This window comes from Tamandua tetradactyla, chromosome 5, assembly GCF_023851605.1.
Source record: "Tamandua tetradactyla isolate mTamTet1 chromosome 5, mTamTet1.pri, whole genome shotgun sequence".
Classification (NCBI taxonomy): Eukaryota; Metazoa; Chordata; class Mammalia; order Pilosa; family Myrmecophagidae; genus Tamandua; species Tamandua tetradactyla.
In genome coordinates, this window is record NC_135331.1 from 90,069,458 (window position 1) to 90,095,659 (window position 26,202).

A 26,202-nucleotide genomic window follows, 5' to 3' on the forward strand; every position below is an offset into this window, starting at 1 on the left:
GTGGCATGCAGAGAGTGTTTGAAAAATGGTAACCACTATGAGTTGTCCCCGAAAGTCTCCAGGGTCCCATTCTAACCTGTCGTTCCCATCCCCTGCTCCCTCTTTCTCTCGGTCCCTGTCTCTCCTCACCAGAGAAGGAGAGGGAAGTTGGCAGAGACAGGGGCTCAGCCCGGGAGGGACCTGCCCCCTCCCCAGGCGCCACCTCACCCCCTGGACCGCCCTCTTGGGACCCACAGCCCCAACCCCCCTCACCCCCTCACGTACCCCACCCTGCCTGGCCTGGTCGGTGCCCAGGTTCCCATCTCTCAGGGCCCTGCTAGGGAATGGCTGGCTAAAGCCAAGATGGTGGATGACCAAAGGGCCAGTGAGCAGGGGCCCTCCTGGGACAACCCCTTCTTTCCAGAGGGACTTAAAGGGCGTAGGTGGAAATGTGGGTCCCAGGGCAGAGAACTTCCGGAGACTCACGGTCCTCGGTCCTCTCCATGAATCGAGGGGGCCCCCTACAGCGCCACCCCAGGTCAGGCACAGAACCCGGGGGGGGGGGGGGGGGGAGGGGGCGTCACCGAAAGGAGGGAGGCTTGATGTTCTCCCGAGACCACCAGGGAAGGTCAGGGAAGACCCGACACTAAACAGGTACTTCCAGGTTTTCCCTGAGGCACCTCCTCTGAGTGGGCGGCCACTCTGACCTCAGAGTTCTCCTAGTGCCCCCCAGAGGGCGGGGCTAGCGAGGGGGTGTGGTCGGGGAATAGGGCGGGGCAGAGCCACCTGGGCGGGCGCAGAGGGCGAGGGGCGGGGCCGGCGCTCACCTGGGGCCTCCAGGTTCTCGCAGAGCTCGGACTTGGCCTCCCCGTTGGGCCGGAAGCTGCCTTTCTGCGTAAACTTGTTGGACATGGTGGCGGCGGTGACGACGGCCTTGAGGCTGCGCTTGCGCTTGGGCACGTTCTGCTCCGGGTGGAAGAGGATGATGTAGACCTTGGGCATGTAGAGCATCCCCAGGGACACCGAGGCGCTCAGACTCACCGAGACCGTCAGCGTGGTCGTCTGGATGTACAGCTGAGGGCGGGCGGGGCGGTGTCAGGGCGGGCTCCGCCCCCAGCCAGGACGGACACAGCGGGGACACAGCGGGGACAGAGCCGGGACCGCCACCCTGCACCCCGCTGGCTTCACGAGATGTGGTGTCACAAAGCTCCGAGCTGGGACTTTAGGCCAGGATGCCCGGATTCAAATGCTGGCCCCGCCACTTCTAGATGTGTGATCTTGGGCTAGTCATGTCTTTGTGCCTCAGTTTCCTCATTATATAATATGGATGAGATCATTATAGTCCTTACCTCTAAGGCTGTTGTGAGGATTAAATGACTTAATAGCTGCAAAAAGTGTGTAAAACACTGCCTGGCAGCCGGCCAGCCCCATAAATGTTGGAGATAAGCTATGCGGTGGTGGTGGTGGGCGTGGGAAGGAGCCCACAGGGACCACAGCTTACCCTTCTTAGGCCCAGTCCCCTACACCCGGCCAGGAGTGAGATGAACCCCTGTTAAATTCCCTTGGAGTATCTCCCAAGGCCTGTGCCCCAGTCCCTTGGACGGGTCCCACCCCACCGCCACGCCACCCGGAACCAAGCAGGTTTTTGGCACGGGAGCCACGGCGCCCACCCGATATGGTGGTGGCAGCACAGTCGAAGCTCATTTCACGCTCACTCGCCAGCACTAACGGTGACAGATGTTTAGCAAGATGAAAGTCCATTAATCTGGGTGTCGGATAATCCACTCTTCTACTGTGGGGCCTTCCAGGCAGGGTCCAGCAATTCCCATAGCTTCCGCCTGGGATTCCCTGTTCCTCAACTCCCACTCCCCCGCCTCCTTCCTGCCTTCCTGTCCTCCCAGGCCTCAGCTGCCCCTCTGGTCCCCCTGGGTCAGGGTGGTAGGGGAGGTGGGGGTGAAGGCACCCAGGCTGTGTCTCAGGGCTGAGCATCAGGGGAAATGCTTGTACCCACATACCTCATCTGCTGTTTCTGGGCCTGAGCCCCCTCCCTTGGGACCCGGTTGATATGCCACCTCTTCCAGGAAGCCTCCTTTGACCCACAGTTCTCTCTGACCAGCCATGGCACCCTTCATTCCTTGCATTCAGACTAGCAGTGGGGTACACGGGTTTAATTTGCTCCTGAAATCAGGGGGCTTGGTCTCATCTGGCAGTTCCTTGAAAGCAGAGATCGGGTCTCCTCATTCCCATAATCCTCTCCACCCCCTGCCCTTCTCTCCATAAAAGCCTTCGCTTTCAGCCACCCTTCCCCAGGTTTCCTACCTTTGGGACAGGGTCTGGAGGAGCTCTAGGTTCTGGGAGGAGAGAGGTGGAGACAGAACTGTGTGACCCTGGAAAAGGTTGCTTCCTCTCTGGGCCTGTTTCCTCATCAGTACAATAGGATGACAGCACCTACCTCATCCAAACCAAGAGGCTACCCCAACACCGTGCAAATCCAGACAGAACATGCTTTTAGTGGTTGCAAGCACTGGGAAGAAACTGAAGAGAGGGGAGATGGGGGCATGGCCAGGCAGCCCTAACGGCCCCAAGCCAATAAGCTGACACTCCTCAAAGCCCCACCCTGGGTTGGGGCAGCCCCAGGAGGCAGGGCTCCGTGGGGGGTGGGGAGGCTGGGAGCTTGGAGAGGCTGTTTTATTTGCCACAATTCAGGAGAATGTCGCTGGCCCAGGGGAAACAGCAGCCTATTGCCAGCAGGTACACAGCCCTGCAGGCACAGACAGATACTTCCCATCGTTACACACAACGCAGACTCTCATCTGATCACAGAGCTGCCCCCACCCAGTATGTGGAGGCGGGGCGGGTGGTCAGGGTGGGGGAGGGGATCAGGCTCCAGAGACCCGTGACAGGTCCTTGGAGGAAACAAGAGAGACCTGGGGTGATTACGAACTGGCTTTTACCTGGGCCTTCACCATCAGACTGGGAGTTCCATGGGGATGGGAGTGTGTCTCATTAGACTGGGGCTTCCCAGCACCAGGGGCCTGGTTCCAGCTTCCACTCTGCCCTGGCCTGTTATGGGTGCTGGACAAGCCCCCCACCCCCACCCCGCCCTCCCTCCGGCTGCAGGGGCCCCAGCCATTGACACGCAGAGTGGGCTCACGGGAATGCCACCTGTGCAGTCACACAGCACCCTGGGCTCGGAAGGGCCCTGCACTTGGCTTAATGTTCTGCTGCCATCATCTTGAAATTCTTAATGACTTTTGAAAAAGGGTCCCCACATTTTCATTTCGCAAAGAGCTCTGCAAATTTGGTAGCTAACCCTGAGCACATGCTCACAGTCACTGGTATTCCACCTTTTTTTTTTTCTTTTTCTCAGCTGAGGAGCCCTTTCTGCAAGCAAAAATCTACCAAGGGGTGTAAACAGATCAAATCTGAGCAAAGCTTCTCTGGGAACTCCTGTTTGCTGGGGCTTCTCCCTCCCACGCAGGCCTCCAGGCCTCCCCCAGCCATCCCAGAGTGCTGGGGAAGCATAGCTTCTGGGGACCTGGAATCCCTTCTCTGGAAGGCAGAGGAACAGCCAATAAATCGTGGCTGGTGTGTGACGCTTGTGTGTTCCTTAGGCCATGTGTGCCTACTACATGGGGGTGAAGGTCCCTAGGAGGTGATGGCCCTCCGCACAGGAGAAGTGCTGCCCGTTACCAATTCCTCTCCTCCAGCTTCTGGAATTATCACCCCATCACTGGAGCCTCTGGTTAGGGCACTGTTTCCTGGAGCCCCTGTGTGAAGGTGGTGGTTACCAGGAGGCAGTAACCTGTTAACCTTTGAGAGAGAAGCAGTGGTTCTCTAAAAGCCGGTAGGTATCCCTAGAGATGGGCCAGGAATGAAAGAGGGTCTTAAAGGCAGACAGAGTGAGAGGCAGCCTTCAGGACATGATTTCACCTCTGTCCCATTCCACCTGCCTCCCAGCCTGGTGGTGTTTCCAATTCCACCCTCCCCGCTCCCCTCTTTGGTCAGGCCCTTGTTACACTCCATTCTCTGCAGAATCCTGCATACAGCCTCACTAGTCACCTGCCCCCCAAGGTGAAGGACAGTGCTAGAGCTGGTTTGATGCTTGAGGACAGAGGTCACCTTGATGTGGGGCAAAGGGTACAGACAGAAGCATGTCATACAGACCACGAATTTCCTGTTTTTGTGCTAGCTGGTGGGTACAGGTGTGAGGGGCCCTGAAAGGGGCTGGTGGAGTTGGGCATTGAGGGGCTTCCACCCAGGCCAACCCTGGTAGATACTGAGATCCTCAGAATCGGTACACTGTAATCAGCCTCGGTGACCACATCCTGCCCAAGTCTGGCTGAAAAGTAACCCCACATGGTGGAGAAAGCCCACTCTGGACTCAGAGTAATGCCAAGTAGCAGCGGTGCTAAGCCCTCAAAATCTGAGCTAATGCTGGGAAATCTGTCCACTTGTTCACCAGAGCAGCAGACAGCTTCACTCCAAGCCAGCACCTGCACTGTGGGGAACAGGCTCAGCTGAGCACGTGCAAATGAATATGCATACACACCCGCACACACCCACACCCATACCTGGGCACACATGCATGCCTGCTCACACATGCCCCTATATGCACATACATATTTGCAATCATACAAACACAACTGAATTCACAGCCGGACTCTCACACCACCTGGCTCAGACATACCTGGACTCACACACACATACACACACACACACACACACACACACACCTTCATGCACCCGGGTGCACACACCATGCATACATACATGTACACATACACATCTGTACTTGTGCCCAAGCATACACATACACTTGTGTATCCTAACACCTGCATGCACACATTTACACACACACTCCTGGGAATAAGCACTCACTCTGCATACAAATGCACACACCAGCAGCCATAAACCCCTGAGCATACACACCAGCCCTCCCCCACTCAATGCACAACTCTCACACACACACTGACCACATACCACTGAATATGTCCACACACAAACAGGTACTTACACATCTGTACATATACACTTCTGTGCACACTCCACAAATCCTCACAGCAGTCGCACCCCACTCAATCTGCATATGTGTGCACACCCATATGCACACACACCCAGCAGCCAGGCCTGCAGCTTTCACTGGGGCATTTTCTAGCTCTGGCCTGATAAGGCACAGATACAGGCCCCAGAATAGCCCCAGGGTTACCCAAGCCTCAGAAGCCTGGAGGTCTGACATAGCAAGGACTTCAGAGCTCATCTCCTCCACTCCCTCCATGTTCAGAGGCAGTAACCTAGGGAGAGGTGGGCTGTGTCCCAGGCCATATGGTCAGTCAGGAGCAGAGTTGGGTCTTAGGGCCACATGCTGATGATATGAGGCTAGACAGCTGTGTGACCCAGGGCAAGTCCCTGGGCCTCTCTGGGCCTCAAAAGAGATCATCTCAGAGGCTCTGGTTGACAATCAATGCCAAGGGGAGTCTCCTAAAAAGGGAGAAATCAGAGGTGGGTGAGGTTGCCTGGAGAGATTGGGGTGGGGGTGGACAAAGAGTGGGGGCTGGGCCTTGGCATCTGGAGGTGGGAGGGTCTGATGCCCTGGGGTGGCAGAGACCCCGCTGGGGAGCAGGGTGCTGGCAGACAGCCAGAGGGGATGATGGGAAGGCAGAATGAGGGACTTAACCACCGGGCTGTCCGCCTCCAGCCACGTGCCTTTACTCCCTGAGGAGGCACAGGAAGGGGCCTCCTGCTATTGTTGAGAGGAATTTCTCCAGCTGCCAGATTCCTGGGGTGTGCGGCAGGCTTTCCCGCTGGCTCTGTGCATCCTATGGCACTGAAGGCTTGGGGGCTTCTGTTGGTAACTGCCCTCAGCAGGCAGGCCTTCCACAGGTGTTGGGGGTGGAAAAGGGGTGGGAGACGTGGCTCCCTGGGTGGCTCAACACAGTGGCTTCTCTGGGCCAGGCATGCGGGGTGGCTCTACCTTTCCGGAGCCAGGCCAGGTCTGGGAGTGCAGGCTGGTCACTGCCAGCTCCAAGGTCGGCTTCCTGGAGCCTCCAGCCCATGGGCTTCCATATTAGCAGTCACACCATGGGCCTCCCCTGAGCCAGGCCCAAGGGATTTGGAGTAAAGGACACAGATCCTATCCTTTTCTTCCTGGAAAAGAGGTGGGCACCTACCAAAGAAGTCCCAAGGTGGGTGAGGGGGGTCCAGAACGGCAGGTGGGCAGTGGGGACCATGGAGTCGGGGTAGGACTAAGATAGGAAGGGGGCTCCTGAGTTAGATAGAATGTCAAGTCCAGCTGTGCTCCCTATGACTGTGTGACCTTGGGCAAGTCACTTCACCTCTCTGTGCTGCTGTGGGGTTTGGTGGTCCCTAGGCAAACTGGCGCATTATGGGCATCCCACCACTGGCGGCTTTGGCGGCAGACTCACTGAATGCCAGCCATCCCTAGGAGTTGGTACTCAGGCTCATGGCTTTAAATGCCACCCACAACTACACCTCTAGCTGGGACCTCACCCCTGAACTCCAGAGTTGTACCTTCAACCTTGCACTTGGCAGGTCCACTTGGATGTCTAGTGGGCCTCCCAAACTCAGCACGTCCAAAGGGCTTTCTGATTTCCCACCCCTCCTCAGGCCTCTCATTGTCTTCCCCATCTCAGTATATGGAAACTCCTTCCTTCTCATCACTCAGCCCAAAACCCATCCCTGTCGAGTCATCCTTGCCTCCTCTTCGGCCTCCCACCCCACATGCAGTCCATCAGAAATCCTGCTGCGCCACCTCCAAAGATGTCCAGAACCCAGGCTTCTCACCACTTCCCCAGCAGCACCCTGCTCCAAGCCTCCATTGCCTCTTGTCTGGATTATTGCAGTAGCCTTCTCCCTGGTCTCCCTGCTGCTGCCCTGGGTCTCCTCAGGGCTCCACCCAGCAGCCAGAGGGCTCCTCTGAAGCCTAAGTCAGATCATGTCTGTTCTCGGCTCAGAACCCTGCAATGCTCCCTTCTCACTCACAGTAGAAGCCAGCATCCTCCTCACAGCCTCCTGGGTCCTGAGCCCTGTGCCTCTGCATCTCACTGGCCTCATCCCCGCCACCCTCCTCTGGCTTCCTCAGCTCCGGCCTTCCCAGCCTCCTCAGCATATAAACTGCTTCATTTGATTGTTACAACAGCCTGTAAGACTGCCTGGGAAGGGCCGTGGGCCCAATTTACTGAGGAAGAAACTGAGGCAATGCAGGCCAAGTAGCTTGCCACAGGCCGCACAGCTACGCATGGCACTCGGATCAGGAGCCAGCGCCCTCTTTCCATCACAATCCTCCCAGTTTCTGGCCTCTGATTTTCAGTGACTGCCAATTCTTCAAGATAAAGACTCTCACCCCACCGCACTCCAGGTCACCTTGGCACTGCTGAGGCTGAGAAGTGGGCAAAGTTCACAGGGAGCAGTGCTTAACAGAACTAGCAGGAGGCCGTCCTCCGCAGCCCCAGCCAAGGGAGAGAAGGACCTTCAGATGGTACCGCCAGGCCCCAGGCTCCTGGACTTCCAGGCGGGGTGGGGCCTGGGAGGGGGGAGCGAGTGCCCCGTACATCTCCCACCTCTGGGCCCCAGGGGGATCCAGTGAGGGCAGGTAGAGGGGTGGAGGGAGGAGGGAGAAGAGAGGAGCAAAGAGAAAGGAAGCTGGAGGGTGAGTAGGAAAGAAAGCAGAATGACAGGGAGGTGTGGCATCCCAGGTGCATGGAGTGGAGAGAGGAAAGAGAGAGAGGGAGAAGTGGGAAGGGAAGGAGATGGGCGGGAGAAAAAGATGAGATGGAGAGAGAGGGAAGGAGCAGATGTGGGGAGGGATGGAGAGGAGGAGAAGACAGGAGGAGGGAGGACAGGGGAGGGGACCAAGGAGAGACAAAAAGGGGAGAGATGAGAGGGAGAGAAAATCCAAACTTGAGACTGAAGAGGAAGTAGAATGAGGCAGGAAAGAAGCCTTTCGGGAGCAGGACGAGAGCCCCAGGGGCGGTGGGAGGCTGCCCCCTACTCCCTCCCCTCCCCCACGCTCTCACCCCCGCCCCCTGCGCAGCCCCCCCCCCCCCCCCCCCCCCCCCCGTGCACCCTCTGCTCACCTTGTCAGCGGACTGCGACGTGCCAAAGAAGATGGGGATGAAGGCGAGCCAGACGATGCAGGTGGTGTACATGGTGAAGCCGATGGGCTTGGCCTCGTTGAAGGTCTCGGGCACGCCGCGCGTCTTGATGGCGTACACGGTGCAGGTGACCATGAGCAGCATGCTGTAGCCCAGCAGGCAGATGAGCGACAGGTCCGAGATGTCGCACTTGAGCACGCCCCTGGCGAAGCGGGGGTCGAGCGTCCGCTGGTCCTGGAAGTCCACCACCGAGTGCGAGGGGTCCACCACGAACCACACGCAGATGCCCAGCAGCTGCAGGGAGATGAGGCTGAAGGTGATGGCCAGCTGCGAGGCGGGGCTGATGAAGCGTGGGGCGCTGACCGACCGCTTGCCCTGCTCGAAGATGCGGTAGATGCGGTTGGTCTTGGTGAGCAGCGCGGCGTAGCTGATGCTCATGCCCAGGCCCAGGAAGACACGGCGCAGCGAGCAAGTGCCCAGGTCAGGCTCGGCGATCATGAGGAAGGTGGTGGTGTAGCACAGGAAGATGCCCGCCAGCAGCACGTAGCTGAGCTCGCGGCCTGAGGCCTTGACGATGGGCGTGTCGTTGTAGCGCACAAACGTGACCACCACGAAGAGCGTCGCAGCGATGCCCACCACGGCCAGGAAGAGAGGCAGCACGGCCCAGGGCGAGTCCCACTCGAGCTTGATGATGGGGATGGGCCGGCAGCCCGTGCGGTTCTCTGTGGGCCGCATGTCGTAGGGGCACGTCTTACAGGTATAGCGGTCCACCTGGTACTGGTACCCTGTGCAGGGCTCGCAGTGCCAGCAGCACGGCATGCCCTTCACCGTCTTCTTTCGTTCGCCTGGCTGGCAGGGCAGGCTGCAGATAGAGCGGGGCAGCTGCTGCCCGCTCCCTGGCCAGTGCATCCGCTCTATCTGGCAACGACAGCAGCGCGGAGCGGGCCTCAGGACACGCCACCCGGATGTCCTGGACCCGTCCCGCGGGGCGGCGCCCCGTGACCCCACATCTGCATCGCCCAGTTACTCGACTGAAAATCCAGCCGCCTGGGCCCCACCGGGACTTGCTGAAGCAGATGGCTGGATTGAAAGAAGCTCCCCGGCATGATTCAGTCACAGCCGACCCATGGGGAACGCTGAGCTAATGCAACACCCTCCAAGGGTGAATTGAGCCCCCAGAGAGCAGCAGTGACAACCTAGCGTCACGCAGAGCATCACTGCTGGAGCAGAGAGAAGCCTGGAGCCCTGACTCCCAGCCGCGAAGGCCTTGCACTCATAGGTGGTTCCCAAACCAGCAGCATTAGTGTCACCCAAGAGCTTCCTGGAAATGCAAAACTTCAACCCCATCCCAGACCTACTGTCTCAGAATCTCTGTTTTAACAAGACCCCCCCCCCCCAGGTAATTTGTGCGCACACTGGAGTGGGAGACGTGTTGCCCTGTGACACGGCCCAGCCCATGGCGCCTCCTCCGAGAAGCACAGGAAGTCGGGCTCAGCAGAGCGCCACGGACAAAGGTTTAGTTCAGAGAACACTTAATGAACGCCTAGGGGTTAGCATTTCTTTATATCTGGCTCTAAATTAGTGCTAGTCACAATTACATCTCTCTGAAAACACAATCACCACGAGCAAAGGAGGCACAGGAGCACTGTAGCACCCAATTGAATCAGTTACAATATTCTGGAAAGTAAGCAAGAGGCCCAGAAAAGCTCCAGGCACTGGGTGAAGGGAGCTTGACTGCACTCGGGAGCTTCATTCAAAGCGTTTGCTCTAAACAAGTTGGTTATTAGGAAAAGAGTTCATTCTTAGAAAGCAGCAAAGCTGGTTAGACTGGCACTGTGCTTGTGCTGTGTGTGATGCTTACTCCTCGAGAGAGTATCCCGCTTGGTTCAGGGCTGAGGGGAAGGGTGGGGTGAGAACCCAAAGATGGCCTTGGGGCAAGGTGGGATGGGAGGAAAACCTCAAAGAGGAAGGATGTCCTGTGGCTCTAGGCATTACTGGGCTACGTGTCATCCTAATGCAGCACAATCATCCTGCAGGAACCACGAAGCTGGAAAACCCCTGTGGACAGAAATGTGAGACTGCAGGGGCAGACCCTTTCCCTAGAGGACACAGGGTGAAGGTCGGGGGCAGTGGAGGAGATAGTTCTCATCTGGAAAAATCTATGGCCCTGGTGTAAACAGCAACAAATGGGTCACACCATTGTGCCCTTAAGCAAATGTCTTGACGTCTCTGAGGCTTTCTTTCCCTGCCTGATTCAATGATAGTGGACATGAGGCCCCTTTGTCATCTACCAAAGTGACTTCCATTTCGAAGACTGAATGAAAATACTTTTTTCTATAGAATGTCAGCTCCACAAGGGCAAGGGTTTTTATGGTTCATTCTTGCTGACCCTCCAGTCTCTAAGACAGGGCTGGCTCATCATAAGGACCCAATAATTATTTGTGGAATCTATGAATGAATGACTGCCTGGGAAGTGAAGTCGGTGATTTTCCATTAGCATATCATTAGAGTCCTTCCCTCTCTCCTCTCAGGGGTGACAGACTCATAAAAAGGTACTTCCAATACACAATAATAAATATGAAGAGAAAAGGAAGCAAGTTTCATGCCCATCACCTCCCAATAGCTCTGTGACTCAATGGTGGCTAATTTTATTATCGCCGTTTTGCAAAGGCTGGGAAACTCAGAGAGGTAAAGGACTGGCTTGGGGTCACAACTGAGGGCCAGAGTCAGGACCAGGACTCTGTTCTCTGAGCCCCTTCTAGGGCTCATCTCACACCAGTTTTTCTTTCAGTATGTGATGAATATAGTACCCAGAATCTGGCCCTTCCAGAAAAGACCAAGTGGGATCTTGGGTTATACACAAAATCCCAGAACATCAGGACCCCTGGATGACTGAAAGTTGTATCTGTTGACAGGCCTCTGCTGAGGACCCTTCTACCTCTAATTGTCCTATGAGCTCCAGGCAATGCCGACTGCTTGGCACCTTTATTCCTTTAATTGCCACAAAGACTCCAGTGTCTTTCATTTGTTAACCCATGGGTGTAACAGGAGGTCCCAGTAAAAGAAGCAAAGACTCTGGAAGCAGACCCCTGCCCTTGCCAACCCTGATTGAACCAAATACCAGCTCTATGACTCCCGTCAAGTTGCTTCAGTTCCCTGAGCCTCAGTTTCCTCAACTGGAAAATGGGGATGATAAAACCTATTTATGCAGCTGTCATAAGAACTCAAAATAACATCTGCATCTTCAAATTGTTCTCAGGCATCTCAGGTGCTAATAAGAGGCAGGATTACGGGGACTCTCACACTTTCATAAGCATGTGTAATTGAAAATATTTTATAATAATCATGTCTTTCTGTACTTTAAAAAATATGTATAGATGATGATATCATATATAAAGTCAAGTGCATATAGTAAGCATTCAACTCACTTGTTTGTGTAACTATTCATTTAACAAACATTTATTGAGCCCCTACTGTCTACTAGGCCCTGACTACGGGAACTAATAAATGCGTAGGATCCGAGCCCTGAGGAAGTTTCCCGGGTGGGGGTGGGAGGCACGTGCTGTGGGCACCTGCCATGAGAAGGTGTCTCACTTTCAGACCCCAGGCTGCGTAAGGCCTTTCCTCAGTCCCCGCAGCCCTGCCTGTTCCGTGGCCCCCACAGTACAGCCCTAACCTAGCCGCTCAGAGAGAAAGTGGGCAAGGTGTGACGGTTAAAGCCCAGTTTCACCTCCCCTCCCCATCCGCTCAGCTCCATCCGGGCTCTACAGGTAAGGGGGATGGAGGGCCAGGGGGCACAGTGGGCCGGGACAGGACAAGGGTCTCAAACCCCAGGAGACAATTCTGCTGGATAGAAAGGCTTAGTATGACCAGGGAGGGGACTCTCGGGAGAGGAGGGCTATCATCCTCTCGATGACGTACCACGCTTAGAACAATGGCTGCTGCCCCGGAGCTGCTCAGAATTAGCTACTAGGGAATTCAGGTCACTGATCCTCCACTGCCTCCATCTTTTGGGTATTGTTTCCACTTTGCCAAATGCTCCCACCTGCTCTGTTCTGTCTGTCTGTCCGTCCTCTCTGCAATCTGAGAAGCACCGTTACAGGGATGGGCATCAGCTATGTCCCTAGAGTGCCACATGACCTTAGGAAAGTTCCTTTGCCACCCCAGGGCCTGGTTTCCTGAGCTGTTTCCTCAGACTTAGGAAACTGTCAGGGCTAAACGAGAGCATGGGTGGAAAGTGCTTTCCAGAGCCTGAGGGGCTCCTCAGTGGAAGGGATTATTACAAGAGATTGAAACAGCAGAGACCTGAGGCAAGGTTCCCAGGACCTGGGTCTCCTGAGTCTTTCTGGTACATTCAAGATGTTCCATTGTGCCCTCCCCAAGCACAGCTCACCCCATCGCCCTTGGAAGGCAGAGACCAAGTCCATGGGGCATCTCCTTAGAGAAGAAACCACGGCTCCTCCCTCCTGAAAACCCTACCCCATTTCATGGCTGGAGGGAATGTCCCTGCATCCCAGAATATTCTGTGAACTGGGAAAGAATGGCTAGGGGGATCCAGGAGAAGGCCCCCTTGTAATAGCCAAAGAATTGTTTTCTCGAGTGGTTCAAGGGGGCTGGGGAACTAACCCAAAATTAGCTCCTTACCTACTAGTCATCGTCAGAAATCCCACCATTTGCCCTGTGCCCTTTTGCCTCGGGACTTTGTCCTCTTTTCAAATGCAGCTCTTTTCTCCTTATCTTACTACCCCACTTTCCACTAAGCCTTTGAGCCATTTTACTTCCCTGTGAATCTTACTCCCATGTGAATTCATCTATCCAGAGCTTTCCCCCGAAGAGCAGGTGGCAGGCATGCAGGCCCTTGGCTTAGGGTGAGTGGAGGGGCCGGAGGCAGCAGATGTCCAGCCAGCCCCGCTTCCCCATTTTGGGGTGGGGGGCCTCTAGACCCTCTGAGGCCTGGATGGGGGCCTGGGAAGGAAGGCCCAACTTGGCAGCAGTAAGCCTCGGGGGTCAGGGCTGATCGGTGCCTGGAATGGCATGGGGCCTCCCTGCCAGGCACTTACTCTGAGGTGCAGGTGGTCCGTCCAGGAGCCAATGACTTTGTACTCGGCGGAGCCGTTGCGCAACTGGTACTGGTAGATGTCATAGCGCCCGGGCGCGTCTCCGTTCTCATTGAAGGTCACCGGGTTTCCCGCGATGCCTGTGTGGGCGTCACCTGCTCAGGCTCTCTGCTAAGCCTTCACCCGGAGAATCGGGAGCTCAGGGCAGAGGCCCCTCCTTGGGACATCTTCGGGAGGTTTCACCTTTTGGGAGCATCTGGAGAGACCCCCTCCCACCCACCCCCAGAGCTCAGGGGACCTCCTGGCTGCGTGGCCCAACACGCAGGAGGCACCCGCTGAGCCACCTCCTGCCCTGCGCCCCCACCTGAGAAGTTGACGCTTCGGATGTACTTGAGCAGCTGGGTGCCGTCCACGGGGTCCATGCGCGGGCACAGCCCCACGCGGCCCGGGCACAGGTCGCGGTGCATGGCGTGCAGGGCGTGGCCCATGGCGTACACCGCATCAATCACAAACTGCACCTTCCCCTCCTGCTCGTACGCCGAGTCCTGACCAATGCGCTCACGGTCTGCAAGGGAGCACGCAGGGCGGGGAACCCGTGAGGGAGGCCGGCCATCCTCACCTCGGACACCCGAGTCCAGGGCTATCTCCATCACTGCAGGCCAGAGGCTGTGTGGAGGGGTGAAGGGGACAGTCCCCCTGTCTCGCTACTGCATCGCTGGCCCCTGTGTCCCCGAGGTTCCCTTCTCAAATCACGGTACACCCGTTTCTCACCAGCCACCCTCGGGAGGCAGTGACCTGGGGTCTCCCTGAGACCGTGGCTGCCCCCCCTGCCCTCTTCCCAGCCTGGCCTGGGTAGTCACAGGAGCAGCTGCCCCCTCCCTGGCCGGGAAATAGCCAGCAGTGGCTGTAAATGAAAGTAGTGGCACCTTGATGCAGTCACCTATGGGCAGCTAACTCCAGCCGTACAGGATGTACCACCACCTCAGGGTGCAGATGGGGAAACTGAGGCCCAGAGAGGGTGAAAGACTGGCCACAGATCCCTCAGGGCTCAGGACCCAGGCCTCCTAGTGTCCTCATTGGCTTCCATTCACCCCAGACAGCATCCTCACCTGCTTCTCTCCCACCTCAGAGGCCATCTGCTCCCAAAAGCCAGAGTGAGTGAGCCTTGCAAAATGGGGAACCCTCACCCCCACTTCCCATCACAGCCCTAACAACAGCTGTGTCAGGTACTGTGGCCTTGGAGATCTGACTCCCATCCGCACCCTCCCCTCAGTAGCCACCCCTCACCGCCTGGGCTCTGGGCACACCCAGCCTCTCTGCTCTGGGGCCCTGCGCCTCTGCTCTTTGACCTCCTAAGTCCTCAGTGTCCTCATTGGGAAAAGGGCGGTCACACTCCTGCCTCACAGAGGTGCTGGAAGGCTCCAGTGAGATAACGTATAGAAAATACTTGGCACAGAGTTGGTAATTAGTCGACATTATTATAGGTGCTAAGCAGTCAAAGCAGACTGTGGGGTTTCTGGGGTGGGTGACAGAGGCACCTGAGCCAGAGCAGGCTAGGAAGGTTTCCTGGAGGAGGTGGTTCCTGGCCTGCACCCTGGATAATAATGAATAATAATAGCAGCTAACATCTATTGTGCACCCACTATATGCCAGACATTGCTCTAAGCTCTTCACATAAAAATTACCCCCATTTTACAGATGAAGGAACTGAGGCACAGGAAATCTCAATGACTTTCTAGGACCATGCAGAGCTGGATATGAACCCAGGTCATCCAGCTGCAAGCCTGAGCACCACCCTGTGCCCAGTCGGTGGTAAGAGCTGGAGGGAGAGAGGGGAGGGGTAGGACAGTAGTTGGGGAAAGAGAAAGGAAAGAGCACGGGCTCAGAGGGGTGGGGGAGAGAAAGCAGTTTGGAGGGTCTAGGCTAGACTCTGGGCCTCCCAAATTGAAGTTCCTCTGTCCCTCGGGTAGAAGAAAGGAGAGGATGGACAGCGCAGCAGGGAAGCCCAGCTTCGCCTCCTAGGGCCCAGACCTGTGCACAGCATTGCCTGCAGCCTTCCTCAAGGCTCAGACAAGGAACTTTTATCCTCACAGGCCCTCCACCCCACTGTACACTTTCCTGCTAGGGAGCAAGGTCTATACTTTGCCAAGATATTTCCCCAGAGGGCAGCAGGGTGGGTGGCTGCACCTGTGCTCAGCCCAGGTAGATGACAGGTTGGGCCGGACCTGCACCAGGTCCTGATTCCCTGGGAAGTCCAGAGCTCAGTACATCCAGCCCCCTGCCTTGGACACCCTGAAGGCAGGCACAGGGGACAGAGGACCACACTGCTTCTCCCTGTGGTGTGGGAAACTGCTTATGGCACCGGCAGTGTGCCGGCTATCTTGTGATCTGACGCCACCTTAAGTACTAACTCAAGTTAAGTTTCTATCTCAAGTTAAGTTCCTTCTTTTCTCACTTCTGCTTTGCCCATTCCCCGAAATCGGCTGACCAGCCTTGGTTAATTTGCCTTTCCCAATTTAGCCTCTGCAGTTAAGTTGCTTAACCACAGAGTAACGCCCAACCTCTGCTAACACCCGATACAAGTCACTTCCCCTTTCTTGCTGTATAATTACCCTGGATTCGCCCTCAATAAATGAGACTTGATCAGAATCCTGTCTTGTCTCCATTCTCTGTGTCTCTTGTCCCCCCAATTCTCACTCCCTCCCTCAGGTCCAGGTTCGTCTGTCCCGCGGGGTCGGGTCACTGTGGGATACACCAGGATGTGGGGGTGACCAGACTGTTTGGCGTCTATTCCCTTCAACTGGCCTGCTCCCTGATGGCCTGGCTGGCTGGTACCCCACCCATCTTTGGCCTGGCACAGGTAGATACCCATAAGGTGCTGGCTGAGTGGCCATTAGAAATCATGGAATTGTGCTAGGGATGGAATTCTCTCATTTTACAGGTAAGAAAAATGACAATTCTGTCATGTTACAGGTAAGAAAACCAAAGCCCAGGGAGGGAGACTGACTCACCCCCAGGGCACACAGCTTCTTGGCAATACGATCAATTCTCTACCTCCTGAACCCCACCCTGTCCTCCATTTCATCCCAGACTCACCCTTGGGACAGGGGAGGACTAAGGAGCCCCCAGCCCACCCCTGGGCTCCTGTTCTTTATGCCAGTGGATGGACGCTATGCCCTGCCTAGCCTAGGGCTACCCCCGAGCTGGTGGTACAGACTCCATCCCTGCCCGGGTCACGCAGAGCAGGGGCAGGCAGAGTCTGGTTCCAGGTGATCCTGAGTAAAGGGCTGCCTTGGAGCCACAGACAAGCGCCACCAGTACTCAGATTGAACAGTTCAGGGCAGATGACCAGTTGGCTCTGGGGGCCCTGGTGAGTCAAGACAGAGCCCTGCTGCTTCTACGGCTGGAAACAGGGTGGACTCAGAGCCGCTGGCCTGGCTCTCTGGTGCGTACCTAAGACCTTCACCAGCTGCTGCCACCGTAGTATATTGGTAGGAGCTTGGACTCTAGGTCCAAACTGTCCGGGTTGAAATCCAAGTTCACCAGCTACTCAAGCTGAGTACCTTGGACCTGTCCCTTCATCTCTCCAGCTTCAGCTTCCTCATCTGCAAAATGAGTTTGCGATGGCACCTCCCTCAGAAGGCTTCGAGAGGGCCCTTAGGAGGGTTAATGGGTTAATATTCACAACTGGTTTTAAAACAGCCCCGGGGCTCGCTGAGCACTGCAGAAGTGTTGGTTAAATAGGTCGGTGAAAACCTGAGGGTTCAGAGAGGTGTGAGCCCTGTCCCTGCGGGGAGCTCAGGGGCCGTAGAGCTTAGCACAGAGACAGGAATGAACATGAAGGCACATTCTCCAGCTTTACCATCTCACCTTCTTGCCTGGGTCTCTGACCAGAAGCTTCTAACAGGAGGGAAAGCAATGGAGAGGATAATCCCATCCCCAAAGGGCACAAGAGAGAAGGTGGGGCAGGATCACCCAGAAAGCCCCTTCCGATACGCCAGCCGGGGCCCTGGTCCCACGGCCCCAGCCCCCAGCCCTCCTTCTCTCCAGCCTGAAGAACTACAGAGCCGCCTCCCAGCTCCCCCACAGCTCCCGCTGCACCCTTGTTCCATGTGGATAACAGACTAAATTATTAAGTAGGAAAAGGGAGGCGGCGGCCACTGCAGAAGGGCCAGCTCTCTCCCCAGCTCTCTCACCACCGGCTGCACCGCTGGTGGAAACAAGCCTCTCCTACCACGCCGGCCCCCAGCCTCTCTGCTCCATTCCCCAGAAGCTCTGGCTTAGAGGATCCGGGCAGGAGCATCTTTTCCTGGGCTGCTCTGTTTCAGGACCAAGTGAAGACACCTGTGTAGATGCTGGAGCGTGGAGGACCCCCACCCCCACCCCACCCACAGGCATCCTCAGGGAAGCCACCTCTGCCTGCAGCAGCTCCCGTGGACAGGGCAGCAGCCTGGACTCTTGAGCACGGTCTCTCCAGAACCTCCACCCTAGAGCTGTTACGGTGCCAGAGACTTCCAGAGATACGTGTTCACGTCCTTGACTTTTGGACTCATCTAGCTCCATTTACGGATGGGAAAGTTGGGGCTCAGAGTTGGGACCTGTGAAGGCCCTCTGTCAACAGAGGGGCCACCAGGACTGGCGTTCCTTCTACACACACACACAAAAAGACTCGAACCCAAGCCTCCAGACCAGGACCCTGCCCGCCATGGGGCCACAGGGCACTGACAAGGGGGCTGGGGGCTCAAGAGTTTAACACACACAGGTTAAACGAGGACAAACACTCTGTCCCAAGTGTCTGAAGAGCAAGCAGCTGTGCCCGTATCAGAGGCCGCTCTCCATGCGCCCCCAGCCCCGCAGCCACGGCTCAAGCCCACCGAGAGCCTTTGGATGTCGTCCTGCCCACAGCTCTGGGAAGCAGGCTCAACTGCACCCCTCTTAGAGGGGAGGTCACTGATGTTCAGGGGAGGCTCACCCATGCACTCGAGTCTCTCAGGATCCCAGATGCCCAGTGAGGGTTCAGGGCATACGTGGATGGATGACCTGGCTGGTAAGTGGAGGAGCTGGGTTTGAATCCAGCTCTGTCTGGGGCCAAATGAGTCTCCACCACTCTGGACTGCCCTTCCCCTTTTCCTTCGGCCATCCAGCCCCTGACCAGCCCTCTTTTGCCTTCTCTGGAGCCTGGGCCCTGCCCCTAATTGCCCAACCCACCCTTACCAGGGATTAAGGACTCCTCATTTGTAGGTCTAGAGAGAGAAGGGCAGTGCAGCTGGGCACAGGGGAATCAGAAAATCCCCTCTTGTGGGTGGACCGGATGCCCAGGCCCTGGGAGGGGCACCACAGTTTAGGAAGGAAGGAAGACATCCATCTATTAGAAAAGATAAATTCCAGACACACGGTGGCGTCGACAACAGCAACAGTTTGAAGACGTCCTAATTGTGTCCTGAGGCACAGAGGCAGGGATGCGTGGGGCTCTGCCACGGGTGAACCATCCGGGAGAGGATTTTCTCCACCAAAACCCCCGCAGCTGTGGTTACTACGGCGACTGCAGCTTTTGTCTGCAGGTTGTAAACTGTAATTGAAATGAGTTTTCAAGGTTGAAATAATCAGAGTTCCTCCTTGTCTCCCCACTCACCTCTCCACAACTCACCCCGCCCAGCCGCAATTCTCCTGAGCTCTCCCACTTGAATACTCGTACACAGACACACGTATCCTTGAAACAGCTCTCTGATGTAGGGGTACACAAAACCAACCACACGTACACTCATGTATTTTCACATCTGCACACATATACAGCTACACATTCTGCATGACATGTACCAACATGGGGTCACTGACTCACTGCCACGATGTGAAGACCCCAGCGAGGATATGTGTGCAGGTCATTTATCTGGGAGGTGGTGCCGGGAAACACCAGTGTGGGAGTGGGGAAGTGAGATGGGGAAGGGAAGGCACTAGCTGTGCACCTGAGCAGGTAGAGCGCTGTGGGCAACTGGGGTGCAATCCCACTGGGGACCTCTAGGAGCGAAGGTGGAGCATGCTTCAGTGCTGTCCCATCTCAGGGGATAAACACCCGAGCCAGGAGGGCTGGTGCTAGGGTGGGGCTAACTCTGTGGGTAGGTCCGAGCATGGTGAGAACTTTGGGGACCCGTATTATCAAACACAAGTATACATACACACAGCCCAGACTTACACACCTATAAACTCGCATTTACATACAAACCGCACACCAGTTTTTCACCCCATGGGCAAACTTCCAAGGAATATGACAAGAGGGTCCCAGAACTGCCCCTGGTGAGAGCTGTCTGGGATAGTGGGCAGGACAAATGCATCCGGCCCTCACTCCCAGCTCCACGGTGGACCAGCTATAGGATCCGGGTCAAGTCACCAAGTCTCCTGGACTTAGTTTCCGCAGATGTAAATCCAGGACAACAGTGCTTACCTCAAGGGGCCGCTGGGAAGATTCCAGGAGAAGGCAGGTGTAAACAGCCAGCACCATGCCTTATGCATAGAAGTTCTTTAGATGCCTCAGTTGTCATTTTCCTCCCTATCAATCCTCTTCTGGATAACTCTCCCCACCCCAGAGGCCCCCACGCCACCCCGTGGGCTCCCCTGGCCTCCCATCTCTGTCCTGTCTGCAGAGTGGCACGTGCAGCCTCTACTGCTACTCTCCTCCCTCCCACGTGAGATGAACACAGGGACCACACCACGCGGGTCTGGGCCTCACATCTGCAGCCAGACCCTGGCCAGCTCCGGCCATATACACAGAAGGGAAGAGAGAGGCACCACTCTGCCACATCCCCTCCTTTCCTCACCCCCCACCTATGGTTGGGCCATTCTCCCCAACACCTCTGTAAGATACAAGGTCTTTCCAACAGGCCTTTGAGTCCTGCTCCGAAGGCCAGGCTTGACTGACCCCCGCCCCCAGTCCTGCCCCACATTCCCAGAGGCCACGTGGCTCTCCCTCTCTCTTCCAGCCCCACACCACGGTTTTGGGGACCAGCCCCCCTTGAGTTTTCAACCTCCATCAAGTCACCTGCCATTCAGTCTTGGGTCTCTCCAAACAACTCATCCCCCATCCCTAGGTCTGTTCTCCCAAACCCCTGCCTCGGTTCTAAGCCAACTCCTGGCCCACGGAACGCTGTGCCCAGATGTTCTGGGGAGAGGGTCGCAGTTGGGCAGATGGGGGACCACCATCTCAGAGGTAGGGAAATCCAGGCTGGGGGAGGTGGAGTGACACACGAGCAGGGCTGGGACTCCTGCCCGTCTCTCAAGTGCACTTTCTCCCACTCTGAGAGCTCCTCAGCCTTGAGGGAGCCACGGCCCCTTCTGAAGGAAAACAATTCTTGTAGATCCCTGTGGTAGTTAGGTTCAGGTGTCAACTTGGCCAGGTGAAGGTGACTAGTTCTGTTGCTGTGGACATGAGCCAATCGCATGTGAACCTCATCTGTTGTTGATTACATCTGCAGTCGGCTAGGAGGCGTGCCTGCTGCAATGAATGATGTTTGATTTAATTGGGGTTGGTGCTTACATGAGAGAGCTCAACGTACTACAGCCCAAGCAGCTCAGAATACCTCATCTCAGCACTCGCAACTCAGCCCAGGCCTTTGGAGATGCAGAAAGAAATCACCCCAGGGAAAGTTGTTGGAACCCAGAGGCCTGGAGAGAAGCCCAGCAGAGACCATCCTGTGCCTTCCCACATAAGAAAGAACCTCAGATGAAAGTTCGCTGCCTTTCCTCTGAAGAACTAACGAAATAAATCCCCTTTTATTAAAAGCCAATCCATCTCTGGTGTGTTGCATTCCGGCGGCTAGCAAACCAGAACACCCCCAAGAACATGACTCCAGGGCAGAAACATGGACACCAGAAACTAAAGTCTTGGCACTGACAGCAGCAGAGACACTGTGATCATTTGAAACTGGGAAAGATCACTCCTAGAATGCCAAAAAAAAAGTGATGCAAAGTTTAAAAACCCTCATGGAACACTTGGGTCCCTGAGAGTCTGATCTCAAGAATATGTCCCCAGGTGTCCACAGATCCCAGTTTGAGGATCAGAGCCAGGCGGAACTGGGTGGAAACCCCTCACTCAGCCTCTTGCTTGCGGGGTGGACGTGGGCACCTAACACCTTTAGTTCCTCCCTCTGTGAATGAGCTGGGGCCTTAGGTCCTTGGGTGTTGAGCCCATTAAAGGATAATACCTGCAGCAGAGAACCAGGCCTGCACCTGGCACAGTGGCTCCCAGGAAAGGCCAGTCCTCTCCCCTTTGCCTGGCTGCAAGAGCTCAGTGTGGCTCTCCCAGACAGGGAGGGGCTGGTGGTGAGGATAGGGAGGCAGCAGCTCTGGGGCCTAAATTGTGGTCAAACGTGGGTGAGCCACCTGTGCCCCCACTAACAACCCCTCCACGCAGGCGACCCCTCCCCAGTCCCCTCCATGGCTCAGCAACTTCCCTACCCCTTCCAGCATCTTCTCATTTTCCCTCTATTGGATCTTGTCCATCAACATAGAAACATATTGTAATTTCTCCCATTTAAAAACAAAACACACAAATTCCTTTCTTGACCCCACTTCCCTGCCCCCCAAGCCCCACCCCACACCCGCAGCTAGCTGGGAACTTTTTTCTGTTCCAAATGATAACGAAGTTCCTCAAAAGAGCTGTCTCGATTCACTACCATCAAATCTCTTCTCCGTTTTGCTCCTGACCAACTTTCAAGCAGGGTTTTGTACCTTCCTCTCCAAGGAAGCTGCTCTTCCTGAGATCCCAATGGCCTCCCGGTTACTGTATTCAATGGTCAATTCTCAGGCCCTCTCCCCAGGCCCCCCAACAGCATGTGACAGGGTGGCTCTCTCCCTCTCCGCTGGTGCCCGCCCTCCACACACCACACTGCCGATTTTTCCTTCTACATCCCTGGCTGCTCCTTCTCAGCAACTAAGCTGGATCCTCTTCCTCTCCCCAACGCTCCCTCTTCCAGGCCTCCAACCCGCCTCTCCTCTCCTCCAACTATGCTCACTACCATCTACATGTTGACAACTCCCCACATTCCAAGGTCAGCCCAACCTCTCCCTTCCCCAGCTCCCACTCCACACCACACCCCCCGGACGTCCAGGGGGACGCTCACTCTCGGGTGCTGACTTGAACTGGTTTCCCTCCCCACTCTCCCCTCTGCCCCATCTCATGGCATGGCAATCCCAACCATCTCTTGTTCAGACATCCCTGATTTCTGTCATCTTTCTCTTCCTTCCAGTCCATCAGCACTCAATGGCCCCATCGCAAACTTTAGAAAGAATCGACCCCTTCTTCCCACTTCCAGGCCTAGGCCAAGCCGCCATCACCTCCCACGTTGGGTTACAACAACAGCCTCCTAACTGGTCTCCTGTTCTGCCCTCGGCCCCCAGAGCGATCTTGTGACAATGTAATTGGATCAGGTCAATCCCCTTTCAAAGCCATGGGATGGCTTTCTGTCTCATTCTGCATGAAAGACTTAAATCCTTACAAACTCACCTTAGGGCCTCTACGATCTGCAACCTCTCCCAACTCTCAGACCCTGTTTCCTACCTGTTGCTCCCTCTGCTTCAGTACACCAGCCTCCTTGCTGTCTCCCAACCTGCCAGGCATGAGCCCACCTCAGGGCCTTTGCACATGCTGTGCCCTCCGCCTGGCACACTCTTCCCCAGATCTCCCCATGGCTCGCTCCCTCACTGCTTTCAGGTCTCCACTCGAGTATCACCTTTTCAGTGAGGCCCTAAGTGACCTCCCTATTTAACAGAGCAACATTCCCAGCCTTCCAGCACTCCCAATGCCCTCCAGGAAGCCTCCTGGATCTGCCCTCTCTGGTCTCATTGTCAGGCCCTCTCTAGAGGCCCAAGGTGCTGACCATCAGGGTCACCTTGCCTACAAGTCTGTATTGTCCCCACCTGCAGGGGTAGCTCCCTAGGGCAGGTCTGACCCTCTCACAGTGCCCCGCATGGGGCTGGGCACACAGTCAGCCTCTTGGTACATGCTGGTTGATTTCCTGGTTGAACAAGTAAGAAGCAGCATAGAGGGAAGGGCCCCGGATCCCCTCTGGCCCTCTGGCTGATGGTTTGAGCAAGAGTGAGTTCCCCTAAAGGGCAGCACAATGGCACATAGTAGGTGCTCCCAAATTTGGTCTTCCTTCCTTTCCATGGGATGGAGGCTTCCTTAAGTTTCTTTGAAGATGTGGAAGAAGGAACATTTTTCAAGGCCTAGGCTGGAGTAACCAGAGGGGCCCAGACACTGGGATATCAGCTGTCCCGAGGCAGGACATTTCTGGAGCCAGACAGCCCAGATTTAATTCCAGCTTTGCAAAGTACTACCTGTGTGACCTTGGGCAAGTCCTTAGCCTCTCTGTGCCTCAGTTTACTCATCTGTAAAATAGGCTGCTGTTAGGATTAAACATAAAACACTAGAACAGAGCTTGACACATTGTAAGTGCTATATGAATGTTAGCTGTTATTATTAATTTGTTGTTGTTGTTGTTAGCACAGGCCTGGTGACCGGCGTCCCCTGGACACATCCCAGCTGCCAGGCGGCTGCCCTCCCTCTCAGAGCTCCCGGCCCCTGGATGCAGCAGGCATTAAATTTCTCCTATCTCCTCATAAACCTGGCCTTCCTCTCCTCAGCCATCACCCGGCTGGCAGTGCTGTCAAAAAGACGGATGCCACATCTGCCTTGTTTACGGCTTTAATTCCCAGGCTTTGCTCTGCAGGCTTCCAGGGAGGGGCTGGGAGAGGAGTAGGGGGCAGGTGCTACCTCCCACGGCCTTGGCAGCTGCAGAGCCACCCAACACAGGGACCCTGATCTTGCCGGGACATGGGGGCATCCGTGGGCCGTCTGCAAGTGCTCCCTGCACATCGGCTCCCATCCCCTCTCCGAAAACCCAGGGTGGGGAATGGGGTTTAGGACCCTGCTGGGGACAGGACTCCAAGGAGGGTGGGTGGCAGTAAAAGGACCCCTATTTTACAGATGAGGAAGCTGAGAGCCCAAGAGATGAGGTTACTGTCCCAAAGTCTCCCAAGACCAGGATTTACACCCAGGTCTGCAAGACTCTAATATCTGTGTTTTTGAGAAAGAACAGGTACCCCACCCACACCCAGCCACCCTCTACATGTCAGCACACACACCCCGATTTCCAACCTGCCACTCTCCCAAGGCGCTCCCTGACCCCAGCAGCCTCTCTGCCCACCCAGCTGGCAGGCAGGAGGTGTTGGAGGATTAAAGCCCCCCAGCAGCTCCCATAAGACTCCACTGGGCTAATGGAGAAGCAGGTTCCTCCCAGGCCACAGGGTCCCCCAGGGGGATTAAGTCCTGCTTGCTCACAGCGCACCCTTTGTCAGCTGCCTCTCTACCTGCCCCCCTGCTGGCGTTCCTGAATCCCTTTCCAAACAAACTGTTGCTCTCAAGTTCTTGTCTTGGGGGAACCCACAGCCTTGAAGGATGGATTGAACCCAAGTGTAAGATCCCAGGATGAGATGGTCCTCCCCACCCTTCTGGAAGGTCACAGGATTCCTCCGTCAACCTGGGATTGGAAGGAGTGGATGGAGCAGAGAAGAGGGCAGGTGAGAGCGGCACGGCAGGGCAGGGCCTGCAGGGCAGACCCAGGCCGAGGCCGCCTGCTGGATCTGTCAGTGTGGAGAGGACCACAGTGGGCTGATCCCAGGTGGGCATCCTGGAAGAGGCGGGTAGGAAGCCAGGCTCTGTGGAGAACCAGGTCCGGTGGGAAATACAACTTGATGGAGGCTAAAGAATTTGTGTGGCTGGCCCAGAGAGAGGGGCCCCAAGGAGTAGTGGGAGGGAAGCAGCGGGGGCAGGGCAGGATAGGGTAGGGTGTGAATCTACTCTGCATTCTCCAGGCTCACGATGGTCCCAAATTACTGCTTTCCTCTTCTGTAAAATGGGTGTTACACCTGCGACCTATACCACCCACCCTCAGGGCAGTACCTTCCCTCCTTGGGTCCCTACAGCTGACTGACAGAATCTGTACCAAGGCACCAACAGACCTGGGCTAAGTTATCCATTCACCTGCCCAAATGCCATCTCTCCCACTCCCCTTCTATATCACATATCAGTTGTGTGCCAGCCTCTTCAAACCTCTAGTTCTCAAAAGTGGGTGTTGCTTTCCCAAATAAGGCACAGAGACTCAGAGAAGTTAAGTGATTGGTCTAAGGTCACACAGGAGGGAGGAGGCAGAGTTAGAATCACATCAAGGATGAGTTCTTCCCCGTGCCCTTCGTTCCTCCCCCCAATCCAGGTACCCAGTCCAGAGCACTCATCCAGCCCTCTGTGGCCTGAGTGAGGTCTTCTCCCAGGGACTGGTTTAGTTCAGGCCTTGACAGGACCTTAAGGGAGCCAGAGCTCATTGTTGTGGCCTCCAATCCCACAAACATTCCTAGCAGCTCCCCTGTCCCACACTTCCCCCAAAGATGGTCCGGTTCGCCGCACCTGTCCTGGGACCACACAAAGAATTATCAGTCTCAGCCTGGGCTTCAAATGCAGTGAGAAGCGTGCAGGTTAGTTGTGAGGTGCTGTCCCTCCACTCCTCCCCCGAGGTACCCTCCATGCTCATTCTAGCCTGCACCCCTCTGGTCGTCCTACCCCCTGCCTGGGGCCCCTGCTGCCCTCCCTACGCTCACTCAGCTCTCCCTCTGAATCAGGGGTTCCCAAACTTTGTTGTACAGTAGAACCACCCTGGGTGCTTTCAAAAAATCCACATGGCCAGATCACACCCAATACCAATTAAATCAGAATGTCTGGGGGCGGTAATCAGGCACCCGGAGTTTTAAAAGATCTACAGGTGACCCCATGTGTGCAAACCTTGGGAATTGCTGCTCCAGCCCAAGGCACCCAACTGTAAATATACAATCAAAACCACCTGGGCCTCTCTCTCTACGCCAGCTTGGCAGGTGGACACACTGCCCTCCGTCCTACGTGGGACATGACTCCTAGGGTGTCATGAGTCCCTCACAACGTGGGACAGAAATCCCAGGGATGAGCCGGAACCCAGGATCAAGGGATTGAGAAAATCTTCTCGACCAAAAGG

At 55.9% G+C, this 26,202-nt stretch overlaps 1 protein-coding gene across 2 annotated transcripts in view; it reads right to left on the reverse strand.

Moving 5' to 3' along the window:
- Positions 1 to 26,202, reverse strand: part of GRM4 (glutamate metabotropic receptor 4) — a 116,363-nt gene that overhangs the window by 9,963 nt on the left and 80,198 nt on the right. For both annotated transcript variants that reach the window (XM_077159209.1, XM_077159208.1), the window contains 4 exons: positions 13,515 to 13,715; positions 13,154 to 13,290; positions 8,076 to 9,011; positions 807 to 1,053 (listed from right to left, as the gene is read on the reverse strand). In XM_077159209.1, coding sequence (XP_077015324.1) covers positions 807 to 1,053; positions 8,076 to 9,011; positions 13,154 to 13,290; positions 13,515 to 13,715 — 1,521 coding nt within the window. The remainder of the gene's footprint in view (positions 1 to 806; positions 1,054 to 8,075; positions 9,012 to 13,153; positions 13,291 to 13,514; positions 13,716 to 26,202) is intronic.